Genomic DNA, 17,906 nt, shown 5'->3' on the forward strand with positions numbered 1-17,906 from the left:
ATCAAATATATAAAACTTGGATAGACTGGAATGCTTGATCAACACTTGCTTGAAAACCATAATAGAATGAAGGTTTTTTTCTTTTTTTCTTTTTTTCTTTTTCCTTCAGTTAAAATGGAAGTTGAGAGATACTCTCTTTTGGAGGGAGAGAAGTCAAAGTTGAGGAAGGGTGCTGATTCTGACACAGCTGTGCCTGGTTCAGAGGCCACCCAGCACCTATTTGTAAACAGGTGCCTAAAGAGGAGTTAAGACGGAGGAAGGAGTTAAGACTGAGAACAAAGATCAGATTGACTTGAATCTCATGGGGCAGGACAGTTTTTAATGCATTTTAAGATTGAGACCACACACAACTTAGGATAACTAACAAACATGATAGAGATTGTCAACCAGGCAAATAAGACTCTGATTTGATGGGCATCCAATAAAGTGAAAAGACACACAGGCCCAGTCAGTAATGGAGAAAAAAGATACAGTTGATGGGTTCCAGCAGCCCAGAGAGCAGGTGTACTGAGGAGTACTGAGGAGAGAACTTGCTTTACTATAGAACTCTTATTTTCATACACAAGAATACATCCTCATTTAGAAAACTACAATTGAATTGTACCACATTCTGGCTACCACAGTGTAGCTTTCTCCATTCTTTTAGTTCGCCTCTCCCCATTCCTTTATTATATTTAAAGTAATTGGTGTCTCAATATAAGCATGTTGCATTAAAAACAACAACTGTTAATGGTATATTTTGATCAATATCAAATGGAGAGGGAAAAAACCCAGGTCTAGGAAAATACTTCCTTTTCCATTAGCAGCATGTGCACTCAACTTCTATGTTATTTTATGCTCATTGAACTTTTATTCTCATATTCCAGTAAGATATTTACTCTCAACGACAAACATCCTTGCACACTGTGTACAAATGGAAAATTCTGATGTCTTTATCATTACGAAACCAAGGACACTTTTGTAATTTTTTGTATGAGGCTGTTGTTACACATGGAGTGATAGGGATTTTAAGTAGGGATGAATAACATGAAGATAATTGAATCCCAGGCTCATTTTCAACAAATCAAGCATCTTCTTGTTTATTTTATTTTTAATTTTTTTTTAACGTTTATTTATTTTTGAGATAGAGAGAGACAGAGCATGAAAGGGGGAGGGTCAGAGAGAGGGAGACACAGAATCCGAAACAGGCTCCAGGCTCTGAGCTGTCAGCACAGAGCCCAACGGGGGGCTCGAACTCATGGACCGCGAGATCATGACCTGAGCCGAAGTTGGCTGCCCAACCGACTGAGCCACCCAGGCGCCCCAAGCATCTTCTTGTTTAAATAAAGTTCTTCAAACGAAAAGGCTGAGGAAGGCGATTCAATGGACAAAATAAACAGTCCACACTCTGGTCCAGTTATGTGGATGTGTCACTGATATCACACAAGCCATGATCCCTTGGATCATGTTTCTTCAATTTGAAAACAATTTCCACTCTTATACCATGAACTGCTTAGATGTCTACGAAATATTTGGAAATCATCAAAAGAAAAGTAGTATATTGTTGAATCTGTTAAGGTTCAGTAGTTGCATAAAACTCTCTGAGTAACGAACTCAATTTTCAGTTGAAACAAAGTGAATAAAGAAAAGTAACAGTAATCACCTACTCTAGGCTCAGACAAGGTGTTTTCCCTTTCCTATTTTATCATCACAACAGCGCTGTGATGTCAACAAGAAACTTGTCCAAGGCAAACAACTGGCAAGGACAGAAATTTGGACTGGTTCCAAAGATATTTTAACAGCAAAACTCTCCTGTAAAGTGAAATCAAATGGAGAATCCCAATTAAAAAAAAAAAAAAAAAAAAAAACAACCACACATTCATGTGTGTCTGAGAGTTTCAATGTATAATACTGAATTACTAGGACATCAGTCAAAGAAAATTCAACATAACATGCTTGTCTCCAGTTTGCTTAAATGAAAATGAGGGGCACTTGGGTGGCTCAGGTTATGATCTCATGGTTCATGGGTTCGAGCCCCACATCAGGCTCTGTGCTGACAGCTCAGAGCCTGGAGCCTGCTTCGGATTCTGTGTCTCCCTCTTTCTCTGCCTGTATCCCCATGCATGCTCTATCTGTCTGTCTCTCTCAAAAATAAATAAACATTAAAATTTTTCAAAAAATTAATAAATGAAATGCCTTTTTTTAAATTCTCTTTTTAAAGGCTTAAAAATATATTTAAAGGGAATTTTGCATCAATATATATAGAACCTTAAGAGAACCCAGGGTTGCAAGGATTCCAGTTTAAAAGGTACTGCACTATAGACGTGCCCTGCCTCCTTCATGCAGGGTCATCAACATCCATGCATTTATAAACCCCACATTTATGTTTCTTCATTGACACTGACAGCATGATGTATACTTAATAATACTCACCATAGTCACAAAGTACCACCAAGAGTAGATTTGAAAAGTCTTTCAACATTTGTTTCATTCTGATCAGCAAAATCCCAGGTCTTTGGTCTCCTCATGTCCTTTCTCACATCCAAACTGTGTTTTTTTGTGTGTTGTTTTTTTTTTTTTCAAAAACACCTGAAATTAGAATCTCAAAAAATGATGCCTCTGTTCAATGTGATTCACAAAATAGTCATCATGAAATGGCAAAAACATTCTGAGAAGTCAAACTTCATGGGTGCCACTGAAAATAGGGAGGACATTAACTTTCCCCGGGGAAATGATTTGTGCTCGTACGTCCCTTTGGTTCCATTACAGCTCACCTGTTAAGCACATTCAGGTGTGTGCAACACCAAGCTTATTTTTGCAAAACACCAAGTCTCTCATCTTTGTAACACGTGCTTAATTGGAGAGTTTATGTGCTGAATTTCATCAATGTTAAGAGCCAGTCTGGATAATACACTTTCACCTATTTATCTGTTTGGCATTTCACGCCAATCAATTTGCTAAAATTTTGCCAAATTTTCATTTTGCACTGTGCTGCATGGACCGGGCTCGCTTCTACAAATGGACTTACAACCACTGTCTTTCCTGCATGTTATCTGGATTGCTTCATTTCTTAATGCCTAGGAGCTATATCAAAACTATCAAGCCTTTTAAAAAGATACTCAGAGTGTTGCATTTAAATGTGAACTCCCTGTGACACTGACTTCCATTGTTTAGGGTACTCTCAAGAGAAAACAGATAAATAACAATTATCATCTTCTGTCAGTTTCCCAATACTTGTTGCTGTCAGTAATGCATCAGGAGGCAGATGATTTCATGCAGCAGTCTTGCCAGACCACCTAGGAGGGTAGGAAATACCTTGCTGGCCTGTGCTTCAGAACGATTTGTGGGAGGGGGCACTTTGTCTATAAATAGACTAGTCTATAAATAGACTAGACTGTAGATTAAGATTCAGGGCCCTTGTCAATTTTTTTCAATTGAAATCTACTAAACTATGGGCTAGTAAGCATAATCAACCAGGTCTTTTCTTAATGTTTACATTTCCCCATTATCCACAGTTAGTCTATTTTAATAATATACTATATTCCAAATATATATGTACATCTCTTCAGAAAAGACAGAAATTAATGGAATTAAAAGGCCTGTTGAAATAAAAAAAAAAAAATCAACGGGGGGGGGGGGGGACTGATTTGTCTCTATTAGCTTTCTTTCAGTAGGAGTTGGTTGAACAAAGGAAACACTGTACTTCCTCAAAGGGAAGCAGAGATTTGAAGTGTAATTAGGCAGATGATTAAGGGTCACTCCCCTCCCCAACATAAAAAGAAAATTCCACTTTGCTGGAATTAGGCATAGATTTGACCCAATCTTTTCCTTGAACCTGGACTGGGAAACATGGTCAAAGACAGCAGGTGAACATCTCCGTATCCCCCAGGCAAGTTTGGGCACTTACGGCAATAAAACGCTTCCTTTTGAATTACTGATACTCAAGTAACCAGAGTAAGGAGGGGCAAGGATCCCTGGCTCCCAAAAGTTGAATGGGCTCCTCCCAAATTGCTTGATTTTCCATGATAACCATTTTTTAAAGAAGCTCCTAATCGCAACTGATGTTGTGATTGTAACACATTTTCCTTCTTATAAAAATGATGAGGAAAACACAGAATAGTGTGATAATCTGTATTTAGAACTGAATGGAAATGGAAAAATAAGCATACCTAAAAATCATAAGGATTTTTTAAATGTTCTTAAGCTTTTGAAAATAAATGCTTAAGTTTTACTAGCCCATTCACTAATTTGAAGACCTTAAGAGAGCACCCCACAATGGAATGGAACCCTGGGTAAAAAGCACATTTTTTTTTAAATAAGATTCTTTCCTTCCTCTCTCTCTTTTTACTTTGTTTGCTTATTGTCTTCCAACATGTTGTTCCCAATACCAAGACTGTCTACTTTTACAATGTTTGGCTTGAGAATCATTTTGAGAAAATAAAAACTTACGTCTATTTTACACACATTTAAAAACACTTCTATATAGCATTCAGACATAAACATTTACAGAAAACTTCCAAATGCATCAGCTAGAGGGTAGGGAGAAGTGGTGAATATTTTCAGTGGCTAATGGCATCACGCCAAGCTCAGATCCCCTGTTTTTGCTGAAACCAGTTAAGATTGATTCCTACGGTGTCTTCATTGCTGCGGAAAAAGAAAGGGAATTAACCTAAACTCTACTAGGACCAATGATTTATCAAAGAATTAAAGGGAAAACAAAAAGAAGCAAAGTGACTCTATCCCTTCTGATAAACAGGCACACGCTCGTGTGCATCCATCTAATAATATTTATTAACCGGAAATCCCTAGTTCCAAAGCAGCCTGTGTAAACAGGCATTATTTATACACTCAGTGCAACGGGCTCTGCCCTGGTCCCACGGACTGGACGCAGCTTCCCTAGGAGGCTGTGCGCTCCCCACATCTACAGTTTCCCAAAGGCCCGCAAGTCAAGTTCATGCCTGGAAATCTAGCCCTGCCCAAGTTGTCAGCACAGAGCTCCATTAAAATGAGGACCGTTCTGAAATGCTGAAATCTCATACAGTGTGTACCCCAGAAAAGATTTCTTTCTGGAAATAGGCAAACTTGTTCAGAAACGCGGAGCACCCCCAAGACGCTATCTTTCAAGGGTCCCAACCCATCGGACTCAACACCAGTCTGCAGCCAGCCTGGGTCTCTCGCCAACACCTGTGCCAAGAGAGCCGGGACTCCGAGACGCGCAGACGGACACTTTCTACAGAGTATCCCCTGGGGCGGAGGCTGAGCACCCAGCCGCGGAGGGAGCTGCCAAGGCACCTCCACCTGCGCTCCGAGCGGGCGGGGAGGGCGGGGCGGGCAGGGTCCAAGGGGTATTGCCCGACCCCCCACCCCCACCCCCCGGAGCCGCCGGGGACTCCGGCAGCACAGCAGCGCCCACGGGGGCTGGGGGACAGCAGGGTCTTCCTACCTCTCGGGACCGGCGGGCGCAGCGGCCAGAGCTGGGGCGAGAGAGGCGGGCGGCGGGCTGGTGGCCTCAGGGGCCGCGAGGAAACGCGCAGAGCATCCCGCGTCCCGGGACTGCCCGCCTGAGCCCGCTGGCGCTCGGCTCCGCTGCCCCGCCCAGGCCCGCCCCCGACGGACGGCGCAGGGAGGGCGGCACCGGAGGGCGGGGGGCCGGGCAGCCGGCGAAATCAACCCCGCCCGCTCTGGGCTGCGCATCCTCCCAAGCGCGCGCGGCCGGCGGAGCCTCGGGGAGCCGGGCAGAGCCCCGACGCGCCCTCGCCCGCGGCCCACGGCCCGCGGCCCACGGCCGGGGCCAAGGGCGAGCCGCGGTCTCCCCTCGTTCCGATTCAGTCACTTCTCCCCCGGTGTCATTTTCTTCTGGGGGACCACAAAAGTAGGTCATCCAAGTGGCCTAACTGGTGGGCAGTAAACTTTGGCTTCCCAAATGTTCTTGGGGATTGTCAAAAGAGAATCAGGTCAAGTGCATCTCAGTTTCGATTTTTCTCTCTCAGGAGCCAGAGTTGGTTCAATTAAAAACATAAAAAGTGACATTTAATAAACTCTTAATTCTCAAGTGTTAAAGTTGTCTTTTGAAAAGAATGCTAGAGGATAGAGTTGCACCTTAACAGCTGTGCTTGGTTTTCAGTACACGGAAAAAAAATGTGAATAGTTTCCCATTTGCTTTTCTTTTACGCAAAAGATACCATTTTACAGACAAAAGTAGTGTGTAGTAATAGAAATCAGAACATAGTGGTGGCCTCTAGGGAGCAGGTGACTGGAAAGAGGCACCAGGGAACTTTGGGGATGTCAGATATGTTCTGTTGGCTGGGGTGTGAGTTACATGATCTATTACGCATTTGTTAAAATGCACCCATCTTAAGATCTGTGCATTTCACTGAAATTTTACCTCAATTTTTAAAACAAAAATACAGCATTTGCAGGTGCTTGAATCCGTCACTTCATCTTTGAAAAGATAGCACAATTCCTTGATTATCAGTTATCAGAGGTTGTCCGAGGTACCAAATTTGCTAAGTACTTATCTTGTCCAATAATTAATCCTATCAGTACCAGTTCAATCCATCCAAGCTTTCACTGACAGAATCATCTAGTCCAACATCCATTCATCAGCTCAAGTTGGGATTTCTTTTCAAATACATGCCACAGTCCTTGGCGTTTTTGAAAGTAAAAGCTCAACATAAAGAATGGGCTTTGGAGTTATAGAAAGCTTCGTTCCAGCCCTACCTCAGTAACCTTGGCAAACACTTAATCCCTCCTCTCCCCCAGCATAAAAGGCAGAGGTGTACTGATGTAGTGTGACGAAGAGGAATATATATATAGAAAGCAACTTGCTCTGCATTAATCTTGCAGACACACACTCTCCCTACAAATCCACCCTTGGAATTTAGGAGGACCTAAATCCAGGTACAAGTGACTGGATCAGTGCACTTGGACACTTTTTAAGTAACAGCTGTATTGAGATGCTTGGTCATTTTTGTCTTAATCAGAATTCTTGCCAGACTGTATTTCTGTCTTTGTTGCACATGTAAGGGTGTAATTTTTGGTAAAGGAATGCGGCAAAGGCATGTAGGGAAAAAAAGCTTCCAAAAGAACAGTGATATGGTCTTGCTGGGATTAATTAAAACAAGCTGCTGTCAAGGTACCTTTAATTCTCTTTCAGGGTCAGTGACTGGTCTAGTAATTTTGTGCAAATTGTGTAAAACGCATTCACAATCTCAACAGTGTCCTTTATACACATGGAGAGATCTTTTATTTCCTCAGATAATGCTCTGAGAGAAAAGCTTTAACTGACTCATGATTATCAGGACTCAAGGAAGAACACAAATGACCCAATTTTCACACTGTAATAACAAGATCTTACACGTGTGTTAACCTGATTTCTGGCGTGCTTCCCACATCATGGATATGCCCCATGTCATGTAAGACACAGTATCTCAGACGGGCTGAGTCCTGACAAGTCTGGTTGAGAAACCTCTTGGGCATATGGTAAAGGACACAGACTTAGGTTTGCGAGTAAATTCATGACACATCATAATCCAAAAATCATTCAAGTATTCAGCTAATACTTAACTGGGAACCTACCATGTACAATCACTGACCGAAACCAGAAAAGATTTAAAAGATTCAATTATATGAATCTTTGAGCTTTATTTATTTATTTTTTTTAAAGTTTATTTAGTCCTGCCCTGGGTGTTTCAGATGCAGATCTTCAACGTTTATTTATTTTTGGGACAGAGAGAGACAGAGCATGAACGGGGGAGGGGCAGAGAGAGAGGGAGACACAGAATCGGAAACAGGCTCCAGGCTCTGAGCCATCAGCCCAGAGCCTGATGCGGGGCTCGAACTCACGGACCGCGAGATCGTGACCTGGCTGAAGTCGGACGCTTAACCGACTGCGCCACCCAGGCGCCCCGAGCTTTATTTTTTTTTAATGTTCTTCTTTATTTTTGAAGGAGAGAGAGAGCATGAGCGGGGGAAGAGCAGAGAGAGAGGGAGACACAGAATCCAAAGCAGGCTCCAGGCTCTGAGCTGTCAGCACAAAGCCCGATGCGGGGCTCGAACTCATGAACTGTGAGATATGACCTGAGCTGAAGTCGGATGTTTAACCGACTGAGCCACCGAGGCGCCCCTTGAATCTTTGAACTTTAAAGAAACCCAATTCCTCTATTTTTTTATGGCTCCAAGACAAAATATAGTCATGTACACAGGACAGATAACTATTATGGAATTCAGAAACAGAGTCATATACTGAAAACAGATTTTTCTAAAGCAGGTAGGAATGAGCACAGTATGATAATTGGGGTGGAGATGGAGAAGTGAATGGGGAAACAGTTAAGAAAGGGAAGTCTGCAGAGTCAAAGGAAGTATGCCCCAGGAATGGGAAGGGGCACACCTCATGCTGTTCCTCTAACCCAACAGCCTCCACTTACTGACGATCTCTTGGTCCTTGTGAGCCTAGTTTATGAGGCTCTTCCTCTCCCACAAGAACTAAAGGATCCTCCTTCTGTCTTGCACAGCATGCACCTGTGCCCCTTCCATGACACGTGCTTCATTCCATCTTCAGGTAAGGTTGTTTACATGTCTATTTCCCTAACTGCGCCACCCTTTTAAAGGTGGGGACTGTATCTTATTCATTTTGTTTCCACCCCCCACCAGCCGCCCACGTAACTCCTCACACAGTCAATATGGATTTTTAACAAAAAATTTTTTTATTGAATTGAATGGGAGATAAAGTAGGATAAATGGAGCCAGGTTATAAATAGGTATATACATGAGAGTTCATTCATTCAGTTAATATTTATTGAATGCTTATTATGTGCCAGGTTCTGTTCTAGGCTCTGAGGATATATCCACAAACACACCAGACAAAAAGCTCTCCCCTTATGGAGCTCACACTCTAGATCTGTCTTAATAAGGGATGGGATTAGCAAATAAATTCACAGAAATTCAACCATAACTCTTGGCCAAAAAACAAAAACAAGACACACATTTAAATAGTTTAATTATTGGTGTTATAAATGTCTACTGTTGCTATGTAGTTTTTATTGTATATTGTACTTACTATATTCATAATATATTCATACCCATGTATCACTCTATAGGGATTCTACCTGTAAGACGATATAAAGAACTTCACCGGCAATTTAAGAGTTTCAGGGATCATTTTAAGCATGCTTGATTTCATTCCAAGGCACAGTCTTTAAAAATCTAACCAGCTTATAGGTGTGACTCTACTGTACCAAAATGAAAACGCTGATATTGTTGGGCAGAACATGAGAATGACCACCTGATGAATCCACGTCTGGTCAGGCGAGTTTGGTTATAGGGAACCAATACTTGGAGAGACAGTACATTCACTCGAATGCACAAGGTTAGTCAACCATGAAATTCACATCAAGAATTAAAAAAAAAATAGTTCATGAGCCATTTCCCATTCTTTTAGAACAACTAAAACAGTAAGATCTTGAGGTCAAAAATAAAGAAAAAATGTTTAACGTACTGGCTTATTCTGATTAAAAGTTTATCATTTTCGTATGTTTTTCAAAGAGTATTTTAAAAAGAACACCAAGGTAAGAAAAATCATTTACAAGTTTTCCAGTAATTTTACTCTATATACATTAATTCCAATCATTTAATCCTGAAAACAACCTTCACTTGTACAGTGTAAAAAAAATCTTTGATAGTGACTAGAAAAATTCCATTATCATAAAGCTACAAATTTATGCTCCTAAGAGCAAAGTTAGTAAAGCAAAAATAATAATTATACCAGTGATAAGCACCGAGATGAATTTTTTTGCATTTAGGGCCTGATTGGTTGTATTTAAACATAACTTCTACCAATAGAAGACCAAAATAACATCTTATTTGGCAAAAAAAAAAAAAAGGAGGGGGAGGGAATGGGTGGGTGGGTGGAATCAAAAATATACATATATAAGTCTAGAAACAGTGAAGAATGCCCACTTTAACAGTAAAATCAATCATACTTGTTTTCTAATTAAAGTGACATGTGCAAAATATAGTCATGTCACTTTTCTTCCTCCTAGTTCACTTTATACAATTTAGACTGCTCCATTTCTGTTAATGTGTTGTCACACTAATGTAAATAAATATGTTGAACTGTGGGAGTTTGCTGTAATGAATCCAAATCATAAGAGCTAGATCCAGTAGCTCAAACAATCTCAATTGCAATTCATTCCAACTGCTGAAACAGATTATTATTTACCTTTGTAATTTCTGAAAAGCCTTAGCCAGATGAGACATCATGTGTGTAAGCGTGTGTGCAAGTGCATATGAACATGCGTGTACAAGTCTGCCAGAGCAGTGTGAGTGTGACCCAGAAACAGGAGTGCCACACAAACAAGTCTACACGATGGCCTGAAAGACACGGGGCCATTGTTTGGCTAGACACTGAATTCCCCCAAAACAAACCTGAGGCTGAACAATGAGGACATTAGGGGCTATCTGTCATCACAATACAGAATGAGCGACAAGTTTGGAAAATGAAGACATTCCAGCAACGCTGGAGGATGTGAAGCAGCAACAGCCACTTTTGCAGGCGGGGATCAGAGACTGACTCTGGCTGCAGTGGGAGGGATTCCCTGGGTCTACAGCTGAGGATCCCTGCAACTCCCCAAAGGGCATCTGCAGGGGGCCCTCCACCTCACTCAGTGACATCTTAGGGATCCCAGAGCTTAAGCCTGGGTATCCCCACCTGCTGGTCACCATGGGTCTCTCAGTGCAGACACTATCCCTTCTGGAGGCTTGGCCGAAAACCATCCCTGCTTCCCACTTTCGACGCAGTCTTAGAAGGGGATCTCTTTGCGTCCCTGTGGGGGTCCCTGAGTTTGAGGTAATGCCAACACACCGACATATGAAGTCAGGCGGTCCATTTTAGAACTCACACAATCGAAATTCAGGAGTAGCCAGTTTTTGTTATCTTGGTAATACTTGTTAGTGACATAGTTTCTCAACACAGCTTCTAATATATGGGGTAAAGAAAAAAAATATTGCTGGGATATGAAATATCTTTTTAAAGTGCAGTGTTGAAACTCCTTAAGAGTAGGAAAAGGAGACCAATTACTTGTCCCCTTTCAATGTTCCTGTCCTTGGCTTTCCAGGTCAAAGAGCACCAAGGTTCCTGTTTAAGCGACCTAAAGGTTCTCCCGGCCCCTCCCCCACAGAACCCTAGGGAATTCCTGAACCCTCTAAGTTCCAAATTTGTAATCACATCTCTGGGCGTGTCTATACAGCTCATTAATTCAGTTTCAAAATCCACAGCATTTGTAAAACAAAATGACATAGTTGCATTCTTTAAATGCCAGCTATGAAATCATTACTTGGAAAAAAAAAACTAGTCAGACTATACATACGTAAGTCAAATACAACTCTCTCCTTTTTTAAGGTGTCTGTTGAAGACATGCTTATAACTGCTTCTAAAGAAAAGCCCTTACTTAGGAGAAGCCTCATGTGGCGTTCTGTGGTTTCACGTTCTGTTCAGTGTTGTCAGTTAAGCTACACTGTACGTATGACTTGCTTCATGAACCCTCTCCCATAATGGGCACATTAGATGCAGAGGAAGAACTTTGTTTATAATTCAGTGAATCTTAGTCACACCAGAAAAATGATCTAACCTGTCCAAACACTCAACTTCTTCCCCCATTAATAACTAAATTCCCTTCTTTAAAAAAACAGATTTGAGGATCAAGTTAAAATTCACCATATTTCAAGTTAAACCCTGAGGGCTCTATACAACTGTAGCATGATTTCCAACTCACTGTGGCATTCAGTTTTCTGTATTTTCCTATATTTATCCTAAGTAAACTTCCTGGACCGTAATATTTAGGGAGAAATTAAAAGGGTTTCATATTATAGTGTAAAGTTCCAGAAATTCTCAGTTCATCAAGGTTTACTCTGAGCTCAATGTCATACAACCTCTACATGATACAAGTGTATGGACAAGAAGTATTTTAAATCCAAAACCCTTAGCTCTGTGTCATAAATAAATTTGGGTAAAACCGCAAGCCTTCCACTGAATCATCTCGGCAAAGATGGCCCATCTTCTCTGCCAGAAGCAACCTAGGAGTCAAGGGGAAAACCACAATCATCTGTCCATTCAGAAACACAAACACAGTTGTAATGCAGACCAAGGACTCGCTTACCTTTCCTTAGCCAGGAGAACAGACATTCCCACCAGCTTAGCAAACTCTTCTGATGTCAGGGATCCCTTTTCTGAAACCTAACAGAAACACAGCAGGAAAAAAATATGATAATTTGGCCACCTAGGTACTAACCTTGGGAGAATGTCTACCATTATGCTCAGGAAATAATATATTGAATTTCCTAATAAAACTCAAGAATATTCAATATTGAACTAAATCTTCTTCACTAATGCTCAATTCTACAAATGCGGAAGGGCCCAGAATGAATATAGCAGAGCCTAAAACATCACGAAGCCCTCTACAAAGTTACAAAGGCACTGTACTCAACCCCCAAAATAACCCTTGATATTCTGAAAAGGAACATATAATAAATTCTAATGGAGTACATACTGCATGTCCCACATATAGGGTCCTTATATATAGGTTTAGCTTAAAATATACGGTAGAAATATCTATAGTCTTGAGGTTTTCCTCTAATTTAAAATAAATGTAATAAATATTTAAATTAGGCAGGCTCGCCACAGAGGCTATGAAGGCAGTAATGTTTCAAGTCTCCTAATGAGTAACAGCAGCAGTTTGGCTGGTAAAATCCATCTAAACTACAGTTCCTTTTCGTGTTTTTTTGAAGCAATTATTTCATAAAACAACTTGTGATGTTTTATAAGACTGTTTATGTAGGTGGTACTGAAAGAAAAAGTTCAGTCAAGGGTAACATTCTGATGAACAAAGTTAAAAACCTGTCCACAAGACTGAGTTTCAAACAAAAAGATAACACCTCAGGAATTCCAATTCTCCTTGGCAAGTCTCAAAGAGCTTTAAAAGTATCATTTTGATTAGTATTCACTCATGTTAATAGGTGTTTTTAATTGGGTCTACAAACATTACTTTTTAGAAAAATTAAATTCAAAAGGAAAGCCTGTTTCTCAAGTTGCTATGGAGTCACGTCTTGGTGGGCAGACTAATGAGGAAACTGGTTCACATACGGTCTCCAAGGCTGAGGCCACCATTTCCTCTTCCTTGTGGGACTGAAGCTCAATTACCATGACGCCACTGTCAAAAACTCGGAGCCTGAAAACCGCAGATGGGAAAACCAAGCTGTGAGTATCTAGGATCTTCAACCACTAAGGAGGTACAAATATCCTGTACTTTCTTTTATGCTGGGCATGAGGGCAATATTAACACAAAACAGCATCTAAAACATAACAACCACAGGCAATTACAGCATAACTAGGAACTCACGAATAAATACAGTTAATAACATTATGAACTATAATCCACAGGCTAAATAAAATATGTCTGGCACTTTTTTTTTTTTTTTTTTAATCTGAAGGGAGGAAAATACAATTCGCAGCTGAACATCTGTAGTTTTAAATCTCCAGAAACAAGCACGAAACATCTAGCAGAGGGGCTGGTTATTCTGACCTCATAGGAGAGCCCATATTCTTCTTTCATTGCCCCAAATCAACAAGAGTTGGCCCACTAGCCCCTCAGGCCATGTACAACCCCGATAAGGAGGAAAGCTAGGAGAACAAGTGATTTCTGCTCACACAGTATAATTCCCAGAGGGGCGATGTGTTGGTTCACCACGCACAGACCTGTGTGGGCAGACCTGGCCGGGTTTTCCTGTCTACTGTGTGAGGAACAGTGGCTCAAGCTGGCACGCTTCCTGCAGAGGTTCTTTTACCTGAGAGGTAACTGTAGTGCTTCCAGCATCTTGCATGCATTCACTAGGTCTTCTGGTGAGAGCAACTAATAGGAAAGAAAACCCAGTTTATACTACAAATTAATAGAGTGATGCTCGTGTGTTCAAGGCCCATGGTAGGTGTGGAGTCTATTTTTTTTTTAAATAAATAAATAAACAAATAAATAATCATTTAGCAAGGCTTTCATGTTGCCTTAATCACCACAAGGAAAAAAGGATTAACAAAGAAGTGAAGCAGTGCTATCCGACAGAAAGCAATGCAAGCCGTATATGTAACTCTAAGTTTTCTAGTAGTCATATTAATAAAATAAAAAGAAACAGGTGAAATTAATTTTAAAACATGTATTTTATTTAAGCCAATAAATCTAAAACATCAACATATAATCAATATAAAAATTATCAATGAGATATTTAACATTTCTTTCTTCTGTACCGAGTCTTCTAAATCTGGTGTGTAATTTACACTTACAGCATATCTCAGTTTGGATTAGGTGTATTTCAAGTTCACAGTTGTCACATGTAGCTAGCTAGTGGCCACCCTTCCAGACCCATGCAACCTTAAAGAATCAGCCCACTGTGGCGTTTGACAAATACAGCTTTGAGTCATAGGCCCAGCCTGGGTCCAAATGCCTGTCAAACCTCTATTTCCAGGTGCAGCTTTGGTCAAATAATTTAATCTCTGGAAGCCTCGAGTTCCTCATCCTCATATTGTCCCCAAGATGCGGACAGTAAAAGCAGCTGCCTCACTGAGGTACTGGGAGGCCTGGTCAGTAGGAGGTACTCACTGACAGCAGTCTTGAGGACTATTCAAATAAAAACAGAGCAGAGGCTTTGCTCGTGAACCTGGGGTGGGCGCTTGAAAGATGTAGGAGTTCTCTGCACAGAGGTGACTGCTGACACCGCAAAACTGTTTGACTGAAGGGCACAAAGAGTGCACGGACCATACACATGTGGGTGTGAAGGGGCAATGAGAGCTGAAGAGCAGCCACTGCTGATTCACGGCCAAAGGCAGAGGGCAGCTTTCCCTCTGTTTCTCTCCAGGCCATCTGTGTCCCCCCAGTTAGTCCAAACACTGAACTGTCACAGGGAAAAGGCCTCATACACAACCTTACTAATCACAATACAAACACAGAATATTAAAGCCAGAAGGTATCAATCAGTCCAAATCCTTGTTTTAGACGTAGGACAACCAAGTCTCAGGGAAGTTAAGTAAGCTACTCAAGGTCAATCAGCATGTCACTGGTAAAACCAGGAAGAGCGTCTACCTCCTAGATCCCCAGGGCAGGACAGCATTCTTGTCACTGCACCACACTGCTTCTCAGATGGTTTTGATATTCTCAACCCTTCCTCAAATTGTATTCACTGTAGGGGAACTTGTATTATGTTAAGAAAGTCTATATTTAGTTAAAAGAATATCTGAATGTTCTATTCTTACCTCCATTCCTCGAGCTCGGTTTACTAAACAGTATACCTCCGTAAGTGACATTATTCCCCCTCGTTCCTGTTAAAATACGAAATTTAAAAAGTATTATGTTATAGTTCACACAAGTTAGCATTCCTTAACAGAAATCATAAGCAGAGTGAAATCAGGATTCATAAAATTTCCTAAGAAGCCTTTTAAAAACTAAATTTGCACACAGGAAAACCTAGCCAGATATGTGAAGCATTTCAAATTCAATATTTGGACTTTAACATCATTATTACTGTTTCAACATTTCCATAAATGAAAAGAGGGCCTCTACACCAAGTTTCAAAAAGTGTATTTAAATGTTTTGAGTTATTACAACTAATAAATGAAAAAATTATAGAATTAAATGGCAATATCACCATTGTAATCTTTAATGAAGTAACAGATCTAGACATTGAGTGTTAGTAGCTGCTAACATCACACAAAAAAAAGACATTCTGTACCTGCTGACGGAAATGCACAGCACCCTCTATGAAATATCCAGCAGGAAAAAAAAAAAAAAAAAAGAACTTCTAGATATAACTACCAGTCTACAGGGAATACATAAGGCAGGGAAGTATGTTAACATACAAGTCAGCAAAATCCAGACTCTGAGACACTCTATAAGAAAAACCACTAGTTTCTTCAATAAATAAATTTTATAGGAGAGAAAAAAAGAGGAGAGGGAAACCCACGGAATTAAAAAACAAAAACAAAAACAAAAAACACCTGGGTGGCAAATCAACCAATTGCAAAGTATCCTGATTTGAACAAACTAACTATAAGAAAAAATGTGAACACTAAGTAGGTATTTGATTATATTGAAAATAATTTTTAATTTGTGAAATGGGATTATAATTACATTATAGGCATCTTTATCATTGTAATTACATACTGAAAAATTTACAGATAAAGTAATGTGATGTCTTAGATTTGCTTTAAAATATTTTTTAAATGTTTATTTATTCGCTTTGAGAGAGTGCGTGAGTGTGGGCCTGCGAGTCGGGGAGGGGCAGAGAAGAAGAGAGACAATCCAAGCAGGCTCTGCACTGTCAGTGTAGAGCCCTACACGGGGCTCAAACACACCAACTGTGAGATCATCACCTGAACTGAAATCAAGAGTCAGGACACTTACCAACTAAACCACCTAGGTGCCTCTGCTTTAAAATAATTTCGAGTGGACAATGTTTACAGATAAACCTGGATGATGGGCATGCAGGGATTCATTATATTTTCCTTATTTTGTCATGTTGGAAATACTTCTTAATATGAGTGCTTTAATAAGTCAAGTTTTGATTGCCTGAGTCATGTTAGAAGATATATCTGTGTTATCAAATTATAACAGTACACTATATATTCAGACTAGATATATAGAAATATATGTAAACATCTAGAGATCATATGTTTCCTTTTGAAAACAGGAGAGAAGAAAAACTTTATATCAAATAGATTTAGGAAGTTACAGATATCTGAAATGGGAATTGAAAACAACTTAGATTTTGACAAAAAAAAACCCCCACTAATTTAATATTCCTGAACAAAAAATAACGTGTTGGTTGAATAGTAACCATACTATGAAAGGAGTTAAACTCTTGTTAAGATTTCTGATGACACGGAGAAAATTTAACACAACCGAAAGAGACCACTCAGGTTTTGTTTTTACCTCCAGCGGCGCCTGCAGTATCCCAGCCAGCTGTTTGGCCAGCTGCATGTGGTACTGTGTGCCCGAGCCACAGGTCTCCCTGGTAACTGGGTTAGCTATTCCCATGCTCAGCAAATAGGATTTAAACCTGATGGTCTATAATAAGAGGAGAAAATGCACAAAAAGACTAAAAAGCAGAATTAGTCTTTCCACCCCAACATTGAAAATCTTTCATCATAAATTCAATTCTACTCAATTATATCTGTATCTACCCATTTCTTCTACTGTGTTTTGATAGTGTGAATTCTAAGAAAGTGGATTTCCAGTAGTTCCCTGTGTGAAGCGAATTCTTCTTCTTTTTTCTATCTTGATATCTCATACTCCACTGAACTCACGAGTTTGGTGTGAGAAGCGGCTAGGGAGCAACTATGCTGTATTTAATGCCAACCAAATGATAGAGCCAAAAACTTAGACAGGAAAATGGCTGTGACCAGATTGTACTGAAATTTACAGAAACAAGTATCAAATTTATGGATATGTATAAAACAACCACTCCTTCCACATTTCAGTATCTCTCTTTTCCACACTCTAAGAGAATGTACAGAAGTATCCTTTAATCCTACTAGAACCAGCAAAGTTTTTATGGTTGACTTTTTCGTTAGCACTTTCATATACTCGCAAGTCCTAAAAGAAAACACTCCATTAAGAAAGAAACTGCTAAACCACTGAAACATCACTGTTATTTGTGTAACCTGGTTTCTAATGCCTTAAAAAAGCAATCTATTTACCTCATCTTCTGTGATGTCACCTTGCTTGTCTTTAATCTTATTAGCAATTGATTTTGATAACTCCACCATTTCCTTAGCCTGTGAAGAGAACAGCAAAAGACTGAGAAAAAAAAAAAGTCCCCAAAGTGCCTTGCTAACAAAACACAAGTTCAAAACTTACATCATAATTGGTAAGAATTTAATAGGTATAAAT

At 40.2% G+C, this 17,906-nt stretch overlaps 2 protein-coding genes across 4 annotated transcripts in view; both read right to left on the reverse strand.

Annotated features, from left to right (window-relative positions):
* Positions 1–5,564, reverse strand: part of THSD1 (thrombospondin type 1 domain containing 1) — a 28,385-nt gene extending 22,821 nt beyond the window's left edge. The window contains exons 1-2 of one of the 3 annotated variants that reach the window (XM_047876930.1): positions 5,423–5,564; positions 2,413–2,568 (exon numbers count right to left, since the gene is read on the reverse strand). In XM_047876930.1, coding sequence (XP_047732886.1) covers positions 2,413–2,470 — 58 coding nt within the window. In that variant the 5' untranslated portion in view covers positions 2,471–2,568; positions 5,423–5,564. Of the gene's footprint in view, positions 1–2,412 lie in introns of all 3 variants that reach the window. The other 2 variants (XM_047876938.1, XM_047876949.1) reach the window with 2 other exon arrangements.
* A 3,193-nt stretch (positions 5,565–8,757) lies between these two features.
* The window catches only part of VPS36 (vacuolar protein sorting 36 homolog), a 30,633-nt gene continuing 21,484 nt past the window's right edge, over positions 8,758–17,906 (reverse strand). The window contains exons 8-14 of the mRNA XM_047854902.1: positions 17,714–17,791; positions 16,947–17,081; positions 15,272–15,337; positions 13,819–13,883; positions 13,118–13,202; positions 12,135–12,211; positions 8,758–12,051 (exon numbers count right to left, since the gene is read on the reverse strand). Of these exons, the coding sequence (XP_047710858.1) occupies positions 11,958–12,051; positions 12,135–12,211; positions 13,118–13,202; positions 13,819–13,883; positions 15,272–15,337; positions 16,947–17,081; positions 17,714–17,791 (600 nt within the window). The 3' untranslated portion in view covers positions 8,758–11,957. The remainder of the gene's footprint in view (positions 12,052–12,134; positions 12,212–13,117; positions 13,203–13,818; positions 13,884–15,271; positions 15,338–16,946; positions 17,082–17,713; positions 17,792–17,906) is intronic.

This window comes from Prionailurus viverrinus, chromosome A1, assembly GCF_022837055.1.
Source record: "Prionailurus viverrinus isolate Anna chromosome A1, UM_Priviv_1.0, whole genome shotgun sequence".
In the NCBI taxonomy this organism is placed as follows: domain Eukaryota; kingdom Metazoa; phylum Chordata; class Mammalia; order Carnivora; family Felidae; genus Prionailurus; species Prionailurus viverrinus.